The sequence below is a fragment of the Aethina tumida genome, chromosome 4, assembly GCF_024364675.1.
Source record: "Aethina tumida isolate Nest 87 chromosome 4, icAetTumi1.1, whole genome shotgun sequence".
Taxonomy (NCBI): domain Eukaryota; kingdom Metazoa; phylum Arthropoda; class Insecta; order Coleoptera; family Nitidulidae; genus Aethina; species Aethina tumida.
This window is the reverse complement of record NC_065438.1, coordinates 14,346,514-14,363,669: the sequence shown is the minus strand read 5'-3', so window position 1 is coordinate 14,363,669 and position 17,156 is coordinate 14,346,514. Positions and strand designations below refer to the sequence as shown.

Genomic DNA, 17,156 nt, shown 5'->3' with positions numbered 1-17,156 from the left:
ACAAAATATATTAGTGGTCCATTAAAAATGAAATTAATGGCTCAAAAAAACATTAAAATAATACTATAAATTTTAAATTTTTTATAAAAATTTAAAAAAAAAGAAAGATAATATTTATATAAAAGTATTATAAATTGAAATTTATAAAAAACTGTAATTTTTGAAATGTTGTAATAAAAAAAGTTAACAAAATTGATTTTCCAAAATAAAAAAGAAATAAAAAAAACAAAGATCTTTTAATGATTAACATAATATTTCATGGAGAAATAAAATATATAATTATTTTGCAATTGAAATCTTGAAAATGTAAAACATAAAAAGTTTTATTAAGTGTTTTCATAAAAAAATACTACTAAAACATTTTTTAATAAAAATATAAATACAATATAAATATAAATAATATAAAAAATAAAATAGAGGTTTACATAAATAAATTTATATAAAAAATATGTAGAAAAGAAAAAAAACTCCCAAAATTATTATTTTTTTAAATATTTATAATACAAATTTAAATAGGAATAAATGTTTGTAATAAATATATAAAAAATATATATAAAAAAATTTTTTATATTTTTTTATTAAATATAAATATTTTAAAATTGAGAAATATTGAAACAATTTAAATAACCTTTTAATTACTAATATAAAATTGAAAAGAAATATAAAATATATAATAATTTTATAAACGGAAAATTTGAAAATTAACTGAAACTAGTTTACTTTTCAGAAATAAAAATAGAATAACTGATAATATCAAAATAAAATAAAAAGAATTAAATTTGTATAAAAATAGGTAGAAATAGATATTGTAAAATTGAAAAATATTGAAAAATTTAATATAAACATATTAGAAATCATCCCTTCGATGATAACATTAAATTTTAAGAAAAATATAGAACAATTTTAAAAATGAAAAACTTAAAAAATATAAAGATTTAATAAAAAATTTATAAAAAAAGAAAGATTATATTTATATAAAAAGTATATAAATTGAAATATATGAAAAAAATAATAATAATAAAAATAAATAAATAAAAAAATGTAGAGAAAAATCTGATATAATATAATATAAATATTTTTAAATTGAGGAATATTGAACAAAATTTAATAAGTCATCTTTTAATGATTGTAATAATATTTTAAGGAGAAATAAAATATATAATTATTTTTACAACTGAAACCTTGAAAACGTGAAAAATAAAAAGTTTTTAAAGTGTTTTCATAAAAAATGATAAATATTGAAACAATTTAAATAACCTTTTATTTATTTCATATAAAATTGATAAGAAATATAAAATATATAAAAATTTTATAAATGAAAAATTTGCAAATTATAAATATTTGAAAGAGATTTGAATAGAAGCAACTGAAACTAATTTTCCTTTCAGAAATAAAAATAAAAAGAATATATAAAGATAATAAAAATAAAAAGAATTAAATTTGTATAAAAATATGCAGAAATACATTTACAGTGAAATAAAATATAGATATTGTAAAACTGAAAAAAAAACAATATAAACATATTAGAAATCATCTCTTCATTTAAACATAACAATTTTAAGGAAAATGTAGAACAATTTTAAAAATGAAAGAATTAAAAAAATATAAAAATTTTAAAGTGTTTTAATAGAAAAAACGCTACTCAAACTAATTTTCTTTTCAGAAATATAAATATTTCAATAGCAATTATAAAAAATAAAAAGAAATAAATTTATATCAAAATTCTTTACTGTACATAAATATACAATAAAATATAAAAAATTTAAATTTGAAAAATAAAGATAATCAAGTTTATATGAAAAACAAAAATTATTAAAGTTAACTTTTCAAATATTAATATAAATTTTAAAGAAAAATAAAATATAAACTATTTTTAAAATTGAAAAATTTTTATATATTTAAAAAATTAATAAATAAACATTTTAAAATTAATAAATATTGAATAAATAATAATAAAGTTAAGATAAAATGTAATATATTTTTAAAATTGAAAAACCTGCAAAATGTGTACTAATTTTTTTCTGATATACAAACATTACTAAGAATAGATAATATAAAAAGTAAAATGAAACTGAAAATCTTATTTTATATATAAAAACTTATACAACAAGATATTTATAATAATTAATAATTATTAATATTATTAATTAATATAATAATTATTATAATTAATAATATATAATATTATAATAATCAATTGATCAATGTCCATTTTTTATAAATATATAACTTATTTTTTATAATATTATCAAATAATATAATAACCTATTTTTTCAGAAATACCATAATATAAAAATTATATATTTTATATATATAATTTACATTTTCAAGATGTTTCAATTATAAATTAAAATAAAATTAATAATAAGATACAGATGCAGTTGTATACATCTGCTTTTTTTTCTATTTGCAGTTCGAAAACACGATTACTATCCGCAACTTTAATATCCTGATCAACTAGTCAAAGTTAAAAACAGCGAGTGCTAAAAAGTGGCATAATTAACGTTCGCATACCCAGTCCCTGATAGAATTCATTTTTCATGAAATCCCGTTTTCCTCGTTTTCTTTTTTTTTCGGCGTCACGCAGCTGCCGCTTCGCGGTTTCACATGTCACCCGTTGCATTCGAAGTGCATTTCATGTCGACATCAAACGGCTCACGATTTTAGATTTTATTCTATCCAACTTATAGATTTATGCGGAACACGAATAAAACCATACTCCGTGTATACACTACTTCACAAGTTTTTTAGTTTTTAATGATGAATAACACAAGTTATTTAGTGGAATAAACAGCGTTTATTTTCAACTAACTACTATTCAGTTGTATAAATAAATATAAATAATTTTATATTAATATACAATTTTTGAAATGTACACTTTTAATTTGGTACCAAATGCCCCTTTATCTAGGTTCATCCACTTTCCTTCTTGGTAGAACTTGGGTGAGGGGTAAAAACAACAGATGGATAAGTCTGTTAGTATTCTCCTTTAATAGTCATCCGAATAAACTCCATCAATACTCTACTTTTGTTTGCATCCAAATTAAACAGTCCATAAAACTGTTCAACAAACCAAGGAACGCCAGGATATCCGACTTCGTACAACACGTACTCAACCACCGCAAGAGCCAATTGCGAATACCTAAGCTTCAGGAATCGCGTGTCGATCAGACAAATCTTGAGGATTTTCCTAGCTCTTTCTTTGATGGGATTCACATACCGAGGCGTCTGTAGCAGTTGGTCCAAAACGGCGTTGGCGAAATCATAACTAGATATGGTAGTAACCTGCCATTCCAGTGCCGAAATGACATTCGCTTCCATTCCAATTATGTCCTCAGCAATAATTGTCGGATCCAAGTACTCGCTGATGATGTCGGCCTCCAACTTCTTATCGCTCTTGATTTTCGTCACCAACAAAAGACAGGAGGCAGCCACAACCTCCAGATCGTAGCTGACGATCTGGACGCGACACAGGTATCGGTCCAACAAATTGATGGCGTGGAACGTAAGCGACTCGTCGAATCCTTTCCTCTCGAGCAAATCGTCCATCCACCAAATGATTTGCCTTCTCATGAACGGTGTTAATTGGCTTTGGAAGGTCTGCAAGTAATTTATGTGCGGTATGAAGTATGGTTCTTGCATCAACAGACTTTTTAAATCAGCGTGGCTGTCGATGGGTGGAAGAGCGTTCCTTCTGTCCATTATTGTGCAGTCTAAAATTGTTTCCTTGATATTCGTAGGTTGACGCGAAGTGCAGTGTGCAAATTAACTTTCAATGTTACCGTTTATAAATGCCACAGTTTACCTGTCACAATGCAATGTGTTATGTGTTACCTAAGTAATCCTGTGACTTGGAATCATTGCACTCTAATCCAACATAAATTCAATGTAGTTTTTATGCAACCCCCTTTTCGGTTGGATTATCATAAAATCACTTAAACTGAAATATCGCAGGGGTAATTTTTACTGGCAGCATCGTTAGGTGATAAAAACTAAGCCGTCGACTCTCTAATGGTTTTTGTATTAAATTCAACATACGTTTCACCCGGAATTACCATAAACGTAATTGAATTTCATTTTTCTTTATGGCAGTATTCAGACTGTCACAAGAAATGGTTATATAATGTTTCTGAATTTTATTGAAACATTTATGAAACTAAGTTTTAATTTAAACTTTACATTTGTAAGAATTGATTTTTATGTTATGTATGTGTTAAAAGATTTATGGTAAAAATTATGATTCTTAATCTAGATTTTTCTTATAGAACATATAACTCCAGTTAATATTAAATTAATTATTAAAAATTATATTATCCATAAATTTTTCTAAAAAAGCATCATTAATTTAAAATTACACCATCTGAAATAAAAGATGTGTATAAAATACAATTTCTTAAGATTTAGGAATTATCTAATTTAATAATTTTATTAATTAATTTAAAATTAGGTTTGGATAATTTTATTCTAACGTAAAATCAATTAAGCAGATGTTTTAGACCTAATATCAAAAAGTATATTAAAAAATTGCTTGAAGTTGATTAATTATTTTATAAGTAATTATTTATTTTTTTCTCAAAAGTTAAATTTTAAATATATAATATTATTTAATTATTTTAATTTAGATTATTTACTTCAATAATTTAATTAATATAATAATTTAAAATGTAGGTTTTGATAATTTTATTTCTATATAAAATCAATTAAAAAGAAATTAAAGAGGACCAATATTAAAATTTAAACTTATTAAAAATAAATAAAAAAATGCATATTAATTTTTCTTAATTAGTTTATAATTTAACAATTTTTTTAAATTTTAATATTTTACTTTTAATTAATTGAATTCTTAATTTTGATTAAAGATTTTAACAAATTAAAAAATATATTTAAAACGTAAGTTTTGATAATTTTATTGTAATATGAAATCAATTAAAAAGAAATTTAAGAATAATAATAAATAATAATAATTTTATTATTATTTATTATTATTATTATTTATTAAAAAAAATGCAAATTAAAATGTCTTAATTACTTTTAAGTAATAATTTTTTAATACTTTGATTTTAATTTTATAATATTATTTAATAAATTTTGATTATTTATTTTAATAATTTAATTAATACATTAAAAAATTAACTTTTGATAATTTTATTTTGATATAAAATCAATTAAAAACAAATTTGGGGATCAAACTATTTACTTAATTTTGATTATTTATTTTAATAATTTAATTAATATATATATATATATATATATATATATATATATATATATATATATATATATATATATATATATATATATATAAATAATTTTATTTTAATATGGAATCAATTAAGAAGAAATTTGAGATCCAATATTAATAAATTTATTGAAAAAATTGTGAATTAAATTTTTTAAATTAGTTTATATGTAATCAATTTTTTGTTAATTTTAATATTATTTAATTGATTTATTTACTTAATTTTCATTTGTTTTAATAATTTTATAAATATATTTATAAATTAGGGGTTGATAATAATATTTCAATATAATCAATATCAATAAATGTTGTTTAATTAATCTATTTATTTAATTGTAATTATTTATTTATATAATTTAATTAGGTTTTGACAATTTTATTCTAATATAAAATCAGTTAAGAAGGAATTTGAGACCCAATAGAAAAAAAAAATATTAAAAATAAATAAAAAAATTGCAAATTAAAATTTAATCATTATTTTATAAGTAATCATTTTTTTTTTAAATTTTAATTATATAATTATATAAAAAAAATTTACTTTTACTTTTTATTTACTTTCTTAATTTTAATTATTTATCTTAATTAGGTTTTTAAAATTTTATTCAATAATTTAATTTTGATTATCATTATAATAATTTAAATAATGTAATTAAAAATTATTAAAAATAAATGGTACTAATTTTGTAAATTAATTTTTTTAAATAGTTAGATGCTATAATATTTTTTAATTTCAATTCTTAATTTAATTATTATTATATTATAATTTAGGTTAGGTTATTGTTTAAAACCATTACTAAATATTGTATTAAATTAAAATTCTTACTTTTTAATATACGTTTTTCAAATTTTTATTCGTTTATTGTAAATTTAAAATAATTAGTACTTAATACATTCAATTATGTTAGATTTAATTTAATCTTAGTAATTTTAATCTTAATAAATTGAACAATAATGGGAATTCTAAAATATGTTAATTTAACCAACATAATAATAACCTAAACACATTTAATCACATCATTAAAATGATCGTTCAAAATCAGTGGAAAGGTAAATTTTACAGGTGAAATAAATGGTTTCAAAATTGTAAAAAATAAATGTATCAAAATTTAATTGTAATATAAAAATATAACTGTTTGTTATATACTTTATAGAAAGTTATGAAATAAATATCAACAACATAATTTGTTTGTGAAGCAAAATAAAGTTCCACAACTTTTAATAAGTATTGCGTTAATCGAAAACTTGTTAAATTCGAACAACATTCGACGAAAACAAATTGGCCGAACTGTAAAAAATATTTAAGATAGGAACATGCCCCGGATTCGGAATAATCTTCTTAATGTTATATGAATTTCAGATTAGATATATGAAAACCCCATTATCGGAAATAGATTTCCATCTGAACGTAATTGAACCGAATTTTCTTACTAAACTAAATTCGATTTTCGCGAACCGAATTTCCGCAATTTTCCCCGATGGCCTCTCAATTCCGTCGCCGCGAAATATTTAGAGTGAGTGTCTCAACGCCCAAACGTTCCGACTCCTAACCGAATTATCCTTTTTTGCACATAAACTTTATTGTTTCGCAGGAGCATTATTTTGAGGGGATTTACGACGGACCGCAGTTATAACTTCGTGCTCAATCATCGGCAATTAACTCGAAACCGGATCGAGACTCGAGTTATTTAACAATCGACCTAATACGGGGCCCGATTATAATTCGGGCGTGCGGACCCGCCGACTGGCGTTGACACTTGTTAAACACAAATTTGAAGACGTCATTAATTTTAACCGAATTAACTGTAAATTATTCCTCGGCCTTAACTTAATGTTAAAACAATACGCCGAGTCGAGTGCGGCCAAGAAGCGGATGCAATTACCGAAATTAATATAACTTTCGGTCGGTTTAATTAGTTTCGACTCTTCGATATGTCAAAAGTGTGGTGGGTTTCTTCGTTGTGTAAGTTCGTATTCCATAATTTGATCAGTCAAAATTTCAGACTGTGGCTGAAACTAAATTGCACGTGCATCAAATATTGTATATCGATTTACTAAACTTCCATATGAGTATATTACTTTGATAATAGATCTCTTACATTATTATTGGATTACAGGGAATATAAAGGGTAATAAATCATTTATTAAGAGAATACCTAAGGTAAAATGATTAGATCCTCAAGCCTTGTAATTAAAAATATAGAATAATTTAAAAAATATAGAAATATTAAAAAAGAAAAATAAAAAATTCTGCATATGATAAATTAAAATTTGCAGGACGATAAACTTAGGTATACTATAAAAAGGTGTACATACAATTAGTCCATTTATTTTGTCTTTGATATATATTATGATAAATAGCCAAATTCAAAAAATCTGTAGATAAAATTACTAATTTATAAATAATCTATAAACTCTCTTTAAATAACATTTCTTTGCCATCAATTTTAATTCTGTAAGAGAATTGTAGATTGTCTGATATTATTTTTATTTATTTATTTTTCTCACAATTTGATAGTTTTAAAATATTTTTATTTAAGATAAAATACATTAAAAATCTGTAATCTATAACTTCTCTGAAAGTAATATTTAAGTGAGTATATTCCAGAAAAATTTAAATTGTTAATGTATTTGAAAAGCTTGTTGTAACACATGAATCAAAATTAATTTTATTTATTTAATTTTTTACCTCTTGCTAATTTTAATATGTTTTGTCTTTAAGATATACAATTAAATTTTGTATATACAATTAATAGATTTAGTTTAGCCTGTGCTAAATTTTGAAATATCTGGTAATATAATTACTAATTTATAAATAATATGTAAGCTATCCTTGATCTTCAATTTTAATTCTGTAAAGGTCAATATCCGACGAGAATTTAAATTGACGATGTACCTGGACAGAAAAATCTAGTAATCCAAATCTGTAGTACAACATAAATCAAAATTATTTTATTTATTTTTCCTCCTGTTAATTTTATTAATAAATCTGTAGTAAAATGTAAATCAAAATTATTTTTATTTTTTCACCTCTTGCTAATTTTATTATTTTTTGTCTTTGAGATATACAATAAAATTTTGTATATACAATTGACCGATTTATTGTCCTTTTTGGTGAATATTACACAGCCATTCTTGAAATATCTAGTGATATAATTTATACGTTATCTCCAGACTCTTCTTAAGTAATATTTCTTAGTCTTCAATTTTAATTAAATAAGTGGGAATATTCCATGAGAGTTTAAATTGTCGAGGTATTTGAAAAAACAAACCTAATAATCCAAACCTGTAGTAAAACATAAATCAAAATTATTTTTATTATTTATTTTTTTCACATCTTGTTAATTTTAATATTTATTGTCCTCAAGATATAAAATAAAATTTTGTAAATACAATTAGTTGATTTATTTTCATATTTGATAAATATTACACAACCACACTTGAAAAATATGATGATAAATAATCTGTGACCTTTCTTCAAATAACATTCCTTGATTTTTAATTTTAATTCTTTAAGTGACAACATTCTAAAAGAGTTCAGATATATTAGAAAAGCCATACTTAGTAATCTCAATAAACAATAAGTAGTAGTAATAATTTTACATTTTATTCATTCATTTTTCTATTTGTTTATATAGATGTAAACAATTCAAAATTCAGTTTAACATTTTAAAATTCAATAACTATATTCAAATTTTATATTTTAAATAAAATTGTTTCGTGTTATTTTTCGAAAAACGTTTATTTAGTTATTTTATAAATTTGATATATTTTTATTTTCATCTTAAAAGTATATTTGTTTCTTTGGTGGTTATTTTCGTCATAAACATGGGATTAAATCCAAGTATTTCTATAAAAGTTGTTTTATTACACCCTAACTTTTTGATACTCTCTTCAAATATAGTAAATAAAGCAATAAATGTATCTGTAACATCCATTGTATTGTTAAAATCAGAGCTTTCAAAAAGAAATTTCTTATTTATAATGGAAAAGCCATTAAACTTTTAAAATGTACCAGTAATGATCACCAATTAAGTACAGTGCTCTCAATTCTTGGATATAAGGACAATCAATAATTTCGTTAATTCAACAGCTTAATTGATACAAATACTCTTTCTTTAAAAGCTTTTCTTTCCAAAACACACAAATTAAGATAATTAACATTGTTTCAATTAGCACAATTAACAAACAATTAAATCACTGAAATAAAATACAAGTACAAAATCTGATCTTGTTTTAAATAAATTGATATTAATTATTTTTTAACATAAAAATTTAGGATACTCCTATTAAATAAATTATAAAATAATACCTTAATTAATTAAAATTAAAATAATATTTTTTACCATGTCCCCCAAAATAAATACAATATAGTAAAATAATTATACAAAATATATTTTTTGAAACAAACTAAATGTATAAATAAAAATAATAAACTTAAGTTATGATGATCGGTGAAAAAAGTCAAAAATTATGAAAAACAAAAGTACTTATACGTTATTGAGTATATTATAAACAAGAAGCGTCAACAAATAAAAATGCCTATAAAATTTTACAGCTGCATAAACTATTTATATCGACTTATCTGTACTCATTAAACTGAATTGTGATTGTTTTTATCGGTCCTTTGTATGGCAGTCGGAGCCACTGTAAATTTATATGATTGCGCACAAAGAATCGTTTGTTACCTTTGGCGTAGAGCAATAACTTATTCGGCAGATAGATATCTAACAAATTGGCGAGCCAGAACAATAAATCCAACAAATTTCAAAACGGCAGTTAATAAATTTCATAAAGAGACTTTCGTATTTCGTAACGAACATCCCGAACGTTGTGCGTGTTCCTCCATAATATTGTCGTTATTGGTCCATCAATTCTTTTATATTCATATTTTATTGCTCGTAATATTATATTTATGACTGAATTAAAAGAACAAAAACCATGATTGAAACGGCCAGACGGTCAGCTACGAAAATAGAACGATTCGCAATGTTTGTTTGACCTTAAATCAATTTATATGTGGTAAACTGTGTACAAGGTCTTTCTAAAATAGGTGGTCAAGATTTGAGGGCAGGTAGAGTAGATTTAGGGGTGCTCCCCTCTTTTTCTTGCTATTGAGTAGTTTTTAAAACTAATTAGCCTTGGAGATCAATTTACAGATGTTTCATTATTGTGGTCAAACCATTGATTGGACCTCCACTTTGATACAAATACTCTAAACTCAACATTGATATACTGAAATGGACCATTTTGTGATGAGCTACCTTATTTTATGTCAGCTCTACTTAAAACTCAAAGTCTCCAAAGACTGTGGAGGAAGGGCTGAATTTCGAAGTCTCCTCCATGTTATGTTCTGACAATAAGTCCACAGATGTTGCTTCCTATGATAACAAATTTACTTCAGAAAGTTTGAACCACCCATTAGAAACCCCCCACACATTTTCCTGAATGTAACTTTGGATGATCAAATTACCTCTAATGAAAATTAAAGGTAATAACATTCCAAATGAAAATTGTGGACTACATTCCTGCAGTGTCTTCTGAAAGTATATTCCTGTTCCATTGGGAGCTAACACTGTGGTTAAGATACAAGTTTTGTGAAGAGCGTCGAAGGAGAGGAGATCAAAGTTTCAGTTGAAAAGGGACTCCACACAAGCAACTCATGCTCAAATTCTAGAGACCACTGACCAGAAGACGATCTTGGTATAGACCAAGGACGGTTTTTTCCTCATTTTAGTCAGACAGTCAGACGCCAGTGGCTTCTAAAAATTGGCTTCCAAGGTGACCAGACCTTAATCCTTTAGTTTTTACAGTGTGGGCCCAAATAAGAGAAAAGTTTTATGCTCTGTCAGTCAATAATAAAGAAGAATTATATAAAAGAATTGAAAATGAATTTAATGAACTTGCCGAAGAACAAGGACTGGACCAAAAAATATTTTCTCTTCAAAAAGGATAAATTTACGCATTAATAAAAGCTTTTTTCTACATTTAGGAAGTAATGCTATTTCAAATTAAGCATTGAAAACGTAAACTAGTTTTTCCACCATCTAATATTATAGCTACGAACGTTGCATCCAAAATACATCTAATTACTGCACGAGACACAGCAATTACTGAACTAAGATCCTCCCAAACTAATATTGTATGTTGAGTAATTGACGTACAAGGCAACAGAATTAAGCTGCTACATATTACATTTACAACGTACACTTAGGTCGCGAGCACAGTTTAATTTATTATTAAACTTGGCGAATGCGCAACCACCGACACATACCCACCACACTTTCTTTTGTGCACTTCATCCGCTCGAGTCGATTTTTGACGAATCGCCCAAAACTGTTTCGAACCAAATCGAATAAACACTGTGAACTGTTTGGCCATATTTCGTTGAAACTTTGATGTTGCGAGTATTTATGTGCACGGGGGGGGGGGGGGGGGCACGAAAGTTTTTGATTTATCTTAAGAAATCCGATCACATTGTCAAATTACATAATACCCGTTCGATCGATCGACCCAGTTTTATTCGCATTAATGTTTATTTATGTGTGTACGAGTCAACGCAAATTAAAAATTTTATTACACGTTTGATATTTCATGTTTCGTTTTATGGATTTGATATTTTATTGTTGTGTTTTTATAAAAGCAGTGCAATTTTATGATTAATTAATTGAAATAATATTTTATGTGAACGGTTGAATGTACACTTCCATTAACGGGATTTTAGGATTGAATAAATAATTTTAAAAATTCATGTGACATCTCTTGTGTAAATGGAGTTTGAATTTATTATTAATTAATAACAGTAGGTAATAAATTTAATTATGAAACTATAACCAAAAACATATTCATACAAAATGTAATACGTATTTTAATTTTTTATTAAAATGTTAACATGCATACGTATGATAAAATATTAATTATTCATTTGTTTATCATTTTTAGTTTTACGTTTACCTTTTGTGAATTCATATGAGGTTGTGTTTATTAAATATATATATCTTAATTAGGACTGCAATGACCCATGCACATTACCATTTAATCTGTCCATCCAAGAGAAAATTATTAAAATATATTTTTTAATTCTAATTATTAAACATATCTGTTTGATCTATGAAGTTTTTTATGACATTTCATTATTTATCACGATTTTCTATCTTTTCTAAACATGTAGGTTTTTTAAATTTTACTTTGTTACATTTTGTAATAATGTTTCATAATTTTACAATTTTTATATTACATACAATTTTCATATATTTTTATTATCATTAATTTTCCTATTTTAAATTATTAAAATTAAAAAAATTATGATTTTGTATATTTTTTATTATATTTTCTAGAATTTCCACATTTTGTAAGAAATTTTATTTAGTTTTATTATATTTTTATATTTATTTATTTATTACACTTGATTTCTAATAATTTTCACAATGGTTTTATTTAAATCTAATTTTTTTAAATAATTCCTCACGAAGTATTTAGATTTAAATTAAATTAATTAAGAAAATTTAAAATATTATTTTTCTTAATGTTTTGAAATATTTTTCATTTCATTATACTTTTGATTTATAATCAATTTTACCAATTGTTTTATTAAATTTAATTTTGTTGAAGTATTTGAATTTAAATTGTATTTGATACAATTTGTGTATTACAAATTATTTCATTTTTGATTTTTTCTATTAAGTTTTCAATTATATATAAAAAATAGTAATTATCAAATATTAATTTCCATAATTTTTAATATTTCTACATCTTATCACAATACTTTTATTTATCATTATTTAATTTAAATTTTATTTGAGATAATTAATGAATTTTTGATTTTATTCTATAAATATTTAAAATTTTGGTGATAACTAAATTCCAATTTTAATTTTAAAATAAACAATTTTCACATTTAGTAATAACTCTTGTTTAATAATTTTTACATCTTATAACAACACTTTTATTTATCATTATTCTCGATATTTTAAATTTTCTTAATATTTTAATATATAATTTATATATAATTTTAACCAATTTTTTATTAAATTTAAATTGCATTTTTTACAGTGTGTGTATTAGGAACTCCCTTTTTTAATACTTATATATATATATTATAACTTCATTTCAATTTTTAATAAATTTAGATATTTTAAAGAATTTAAGATTATATATAATTTTCATTTCATCACCCCCTCATTATTTTGGTTTAGAATAAAAATTTTTAATAATTTTCATCAATTATTTATTTAATAAAGTATCTTTATTAAAAACTATATAATTTTTATCTGTATTTTTATTTTTATGGTAATAAATTAATATAAAATATTTAATTTATTGTTTAATTTAAAAATTAAATATATAATGAAATAAAATAAAAAACTATCCTATAATTATTATATAAAATTAATAATAATAATAAATAAGTCTCATATATTTTATAATATATAATTATAAAATGTCATTTAGGGGACAGAAAAGAGATCTAAATACATCGATTTTAAATGACGGATAATTAACTATTGTAAGGAATTCTCGTAAAGCTGAATAGAAAGGGATGATTCAAAGGAATAAGAAAATACTAATTGAAATTTCTTAATCCACTTGAGACATAAAGTAATTAAATTTTATTATTATGCACATTGTAAGACAATATGCATACATCAACTCATATAATTTAAAACGATCAACTTAACATTTATTAAAAAATCTTTAAAGACCTAACAAACTAAATGTGCATAATAAATCAATTTTTATGTTTTCTCACAGAACCTCATAACGAAAAACTTCCATGATCAATCTACTTTGCAATGCTAAAAACTTGACACTACCATGAGCCCCCCACAATCCTAACGTCATTCAACTCTCACACCCCCGAAACAGAAACAGCTCTAAAAAAAAATTGATCTATTTATCATGCAAGTACCGTCAGACGTACAGGTGTCCCTTTCTCAGTGTGCAGAGACGTCACGTTGGAGCGGCGTGTGGGACCGGTGCAGACGGAAACAGCCCGCGTCGCGACGCGCTAGTGACTAAGAGCGTCTGGAGCGTCTTTACATTTATATACGCGTCGACGGGGGTTGCGCGCGTCCCCATCCCTTCGCACACGATTCGGGGCACTTTTTTTTCCGCCGCTGTTTCGCTCGGAGTTTTCTTTTTTGGCTCGTGTTCCGGGGTGATTCATATGTGTGGAGTGTGTGTGAGTCAAGTTTTTAATGTTTTTTTATTCGCCCTGTACCGTTTTCTCAAGTGGTATGGCTATGGGGATTATTCTATGAGTGCGTTGTTTGTTGGTGGTAATTTTGAGGACTTGTTAATTACGGCGCTTGGAAAATTTGCGTGTGTAATGGCGGGTTTTAAAATAGGGAATATTAAGATGGAAGTTAAGGAATTTCCTTCATCTCGACTCAACTAAATTTTGAGATAGTTTCAAGTAATTGAAATGGACCAAGAAATATGTATACACAACTATTTTATTCCATTCAATGTGACTACTAAATAATATTAATTTGTTTAAGTACTGTTTTACACTGTATTTTACATATTAAATTTATTAAATTGCTGAGAAAAGTTGATTTAAGTTGGTTCAATTATAACCAATCTGTTAATATGGATTTCTGTTTATGATCGTTATCATGTTGGAACACATTACTTAATAGTATTATTCATTCAGTATATGGAAGCAAATTGTTGTTTAATATAGCTTTATACATTAATCTGTTCATGTATCTTCCTTTAGAATGAAGGAATCCTAGGCCATATGTACGGAAGCATCCTACAAGCCATAATTGAATCACCAACAAACTTTTTATATAGTCTTATCTCTGCAGGACGTCTATCATAATAAGATAAGCGTTATTTTCAAATAGAGTTGAGGCCATAATTGTAACTATGTATTAATATTATAAAAGTAACACTTCATTGTATCCACTATGGATCAATTTAATTTTATTCTTTAATGAACTCCATACATTTTGTTTTACTTTCTATTATTTCTATGATCCGTATTTTCAGTGGATTATTTTCCAGAAGTCTTTTGTTTATTATAATTAATAATGGGTCGTAGTCAAAGTGTATTAAGTGGTAAAAAAAAGGTTTACCAAAAGGGAGAGAAACAAGAAGAGATTTCTAAGAGTTTATATCTAAACAAGTCAGTCGTTTCATGTATTAAAAAAATAGTGTAGTTATGAAAAATATTCAGTGAGTTCGAAAATCTTGAAAGAATCCATATACAGATAATTCGAATGCCAAAAAACAATCCACTGTTATCGTCAACTTAAATTAAAACCAACTTGGGGGAAAGGGGACTTTCTGAAAGGGCTGAAATTTAGTTTAAAGTCTGTGAGAAGAAGATTAGTGAATGGGGAGTTTGTCTGGCAGGAAACTTAAAGAAATCCCTGCTTTCTACTAAGAAGGTGAGGTCCCGATTTCGATTTGCTCAGGATTACGCCCACTTGACCACGTAACAGTGGCGATGGGTAGTTTCTAACGATGAGTTTACTTTTAATTTATTTAAAAATGACAGTTTAGCTCATGTTAAATGTCCTACATGGACAAGAATACACAAGACATTTGTTAAACCCACAGTGAAACAGGATGGTTCTTCTGGCGTAGGCTCCCTTAGACTGATTTATGTACAGAGATATATTAAACATCAATTTGTTTCCATATATTGAAGAAATAACGACTCGATAACAATGTCAAAAACAAATTCAAAATTATGGCGGACTGGTTAAAATATCAAACCACCAATTCCCTACAGAGAATATGTGGGATCACGTAGATAACCAAATTTGACATAAAAATTATAAAACTCTTCACAGAAATTGAAGAAGCTTGAGAGAATATAGACAAGTCATATATTCGGAAATTGGTTGAGTCTATGCCTCGGAAATATGTCAAAATTATAAATAATTATACAAAAGTATTAAATTAAACTTATTTAGTCAATAAAAATTTATTATATAAATTACGATTTATTTCATTCTGTTCAATGTCTATTGTATCAAAACTATTGTGTTTTCGATGAATACTCGACATTATGGAAGAAATGTAGGACAGTTTCAAGGTGACTAAGGTAAATTGAGGTAGCTGAGAGTTTAGTGTTTCCCAGAGTGTCATTAGTTGATTGTGGAGTCGTTTTTGAGAAACTGGTAGTCCTGTTGAACAGCAATTAGGTTGTGGACGCTGTAGAACAGTAATTCAGTATGGATATTTAGCATTAACTGCTCGAAGTTAACCTTTTCTTACAGTAGAGTTACTAATGAAATTACAGTAAGCACTTAATGTAGTTGTTAGTTATTAGAATACTGTAAGAAACAGATTACTTGAACCCAATCTCCATTTCAGAAAACCAATAAGATGATGAAGAATTTCATAACTGGGTTGAAAAATGATTGGGCCACATTTTTATTCACCGATGAATCCCGATTTGGTTTTCATCCAGATTCTCATCGAATGAAAGATTGGACAACATTTGGAAATTTAGAACATCTTGGCACGTCCCGGAAGGTTTTATAAATGGAAGTTATCTTTGTTGGTCTGGACAATCAATAGACTTAAATCCGATAGAGCATATGTGGGTCATGCTTCAAAGAAGAATTTTCCATGAGCAATATTCACAAACCTTTTAGATTTAGAAAGTTCTTGAATACAGAATGAATCAATTTTGAACACACAAATACTTTAAAATGATATTGATCACTTTATTTTAACAGATGAATAGCTTTTATAAAGAAGTCTCATCATTAAAACATTTTTGGTTAATGTAAATTACATTTCATGTTATGCTAAAAACCAATGATATGTAAATTAATATTTATGTTTATATTTAAAAATTTGACAAATATTTTCTACTTTAATTTGGTTTAAGTAAACCAAAAAAAAAAAACAAAATTCCAAGGTTCACAAAAATATCCTTAGTCTTTTCTTGTATATG

The 17,156-nt window shown here is 24.9% G+C and overlaps 2 protein-coding genes across 2 annotated transcripts in view; one reads left to right on the top strand and one right to left on the bottom strand.

Moving 5' to 3' along the window:
- Window positions 1-17,156, top strand: part of LOC109605404 (uncharacterized) — a 136,163-nt gene that overhangs the window by 114,435 nt on the left and 4,572 nt on the right. The gene's annotated exons all lie outside the window — the stretch shown is intronic.
- On the bottom strand, window positions 2,977-3,702 carry LOC109605401 (G1/S-specific cyclin-D2-like). The gene has a single exon (XM_020021971.2). It carries the CDS (start codon window positions 3,700-3,702, stop codon window positions 2,977-2,979), a length of 726 nt encoding a protein of 241 aa, XP_019877530.2.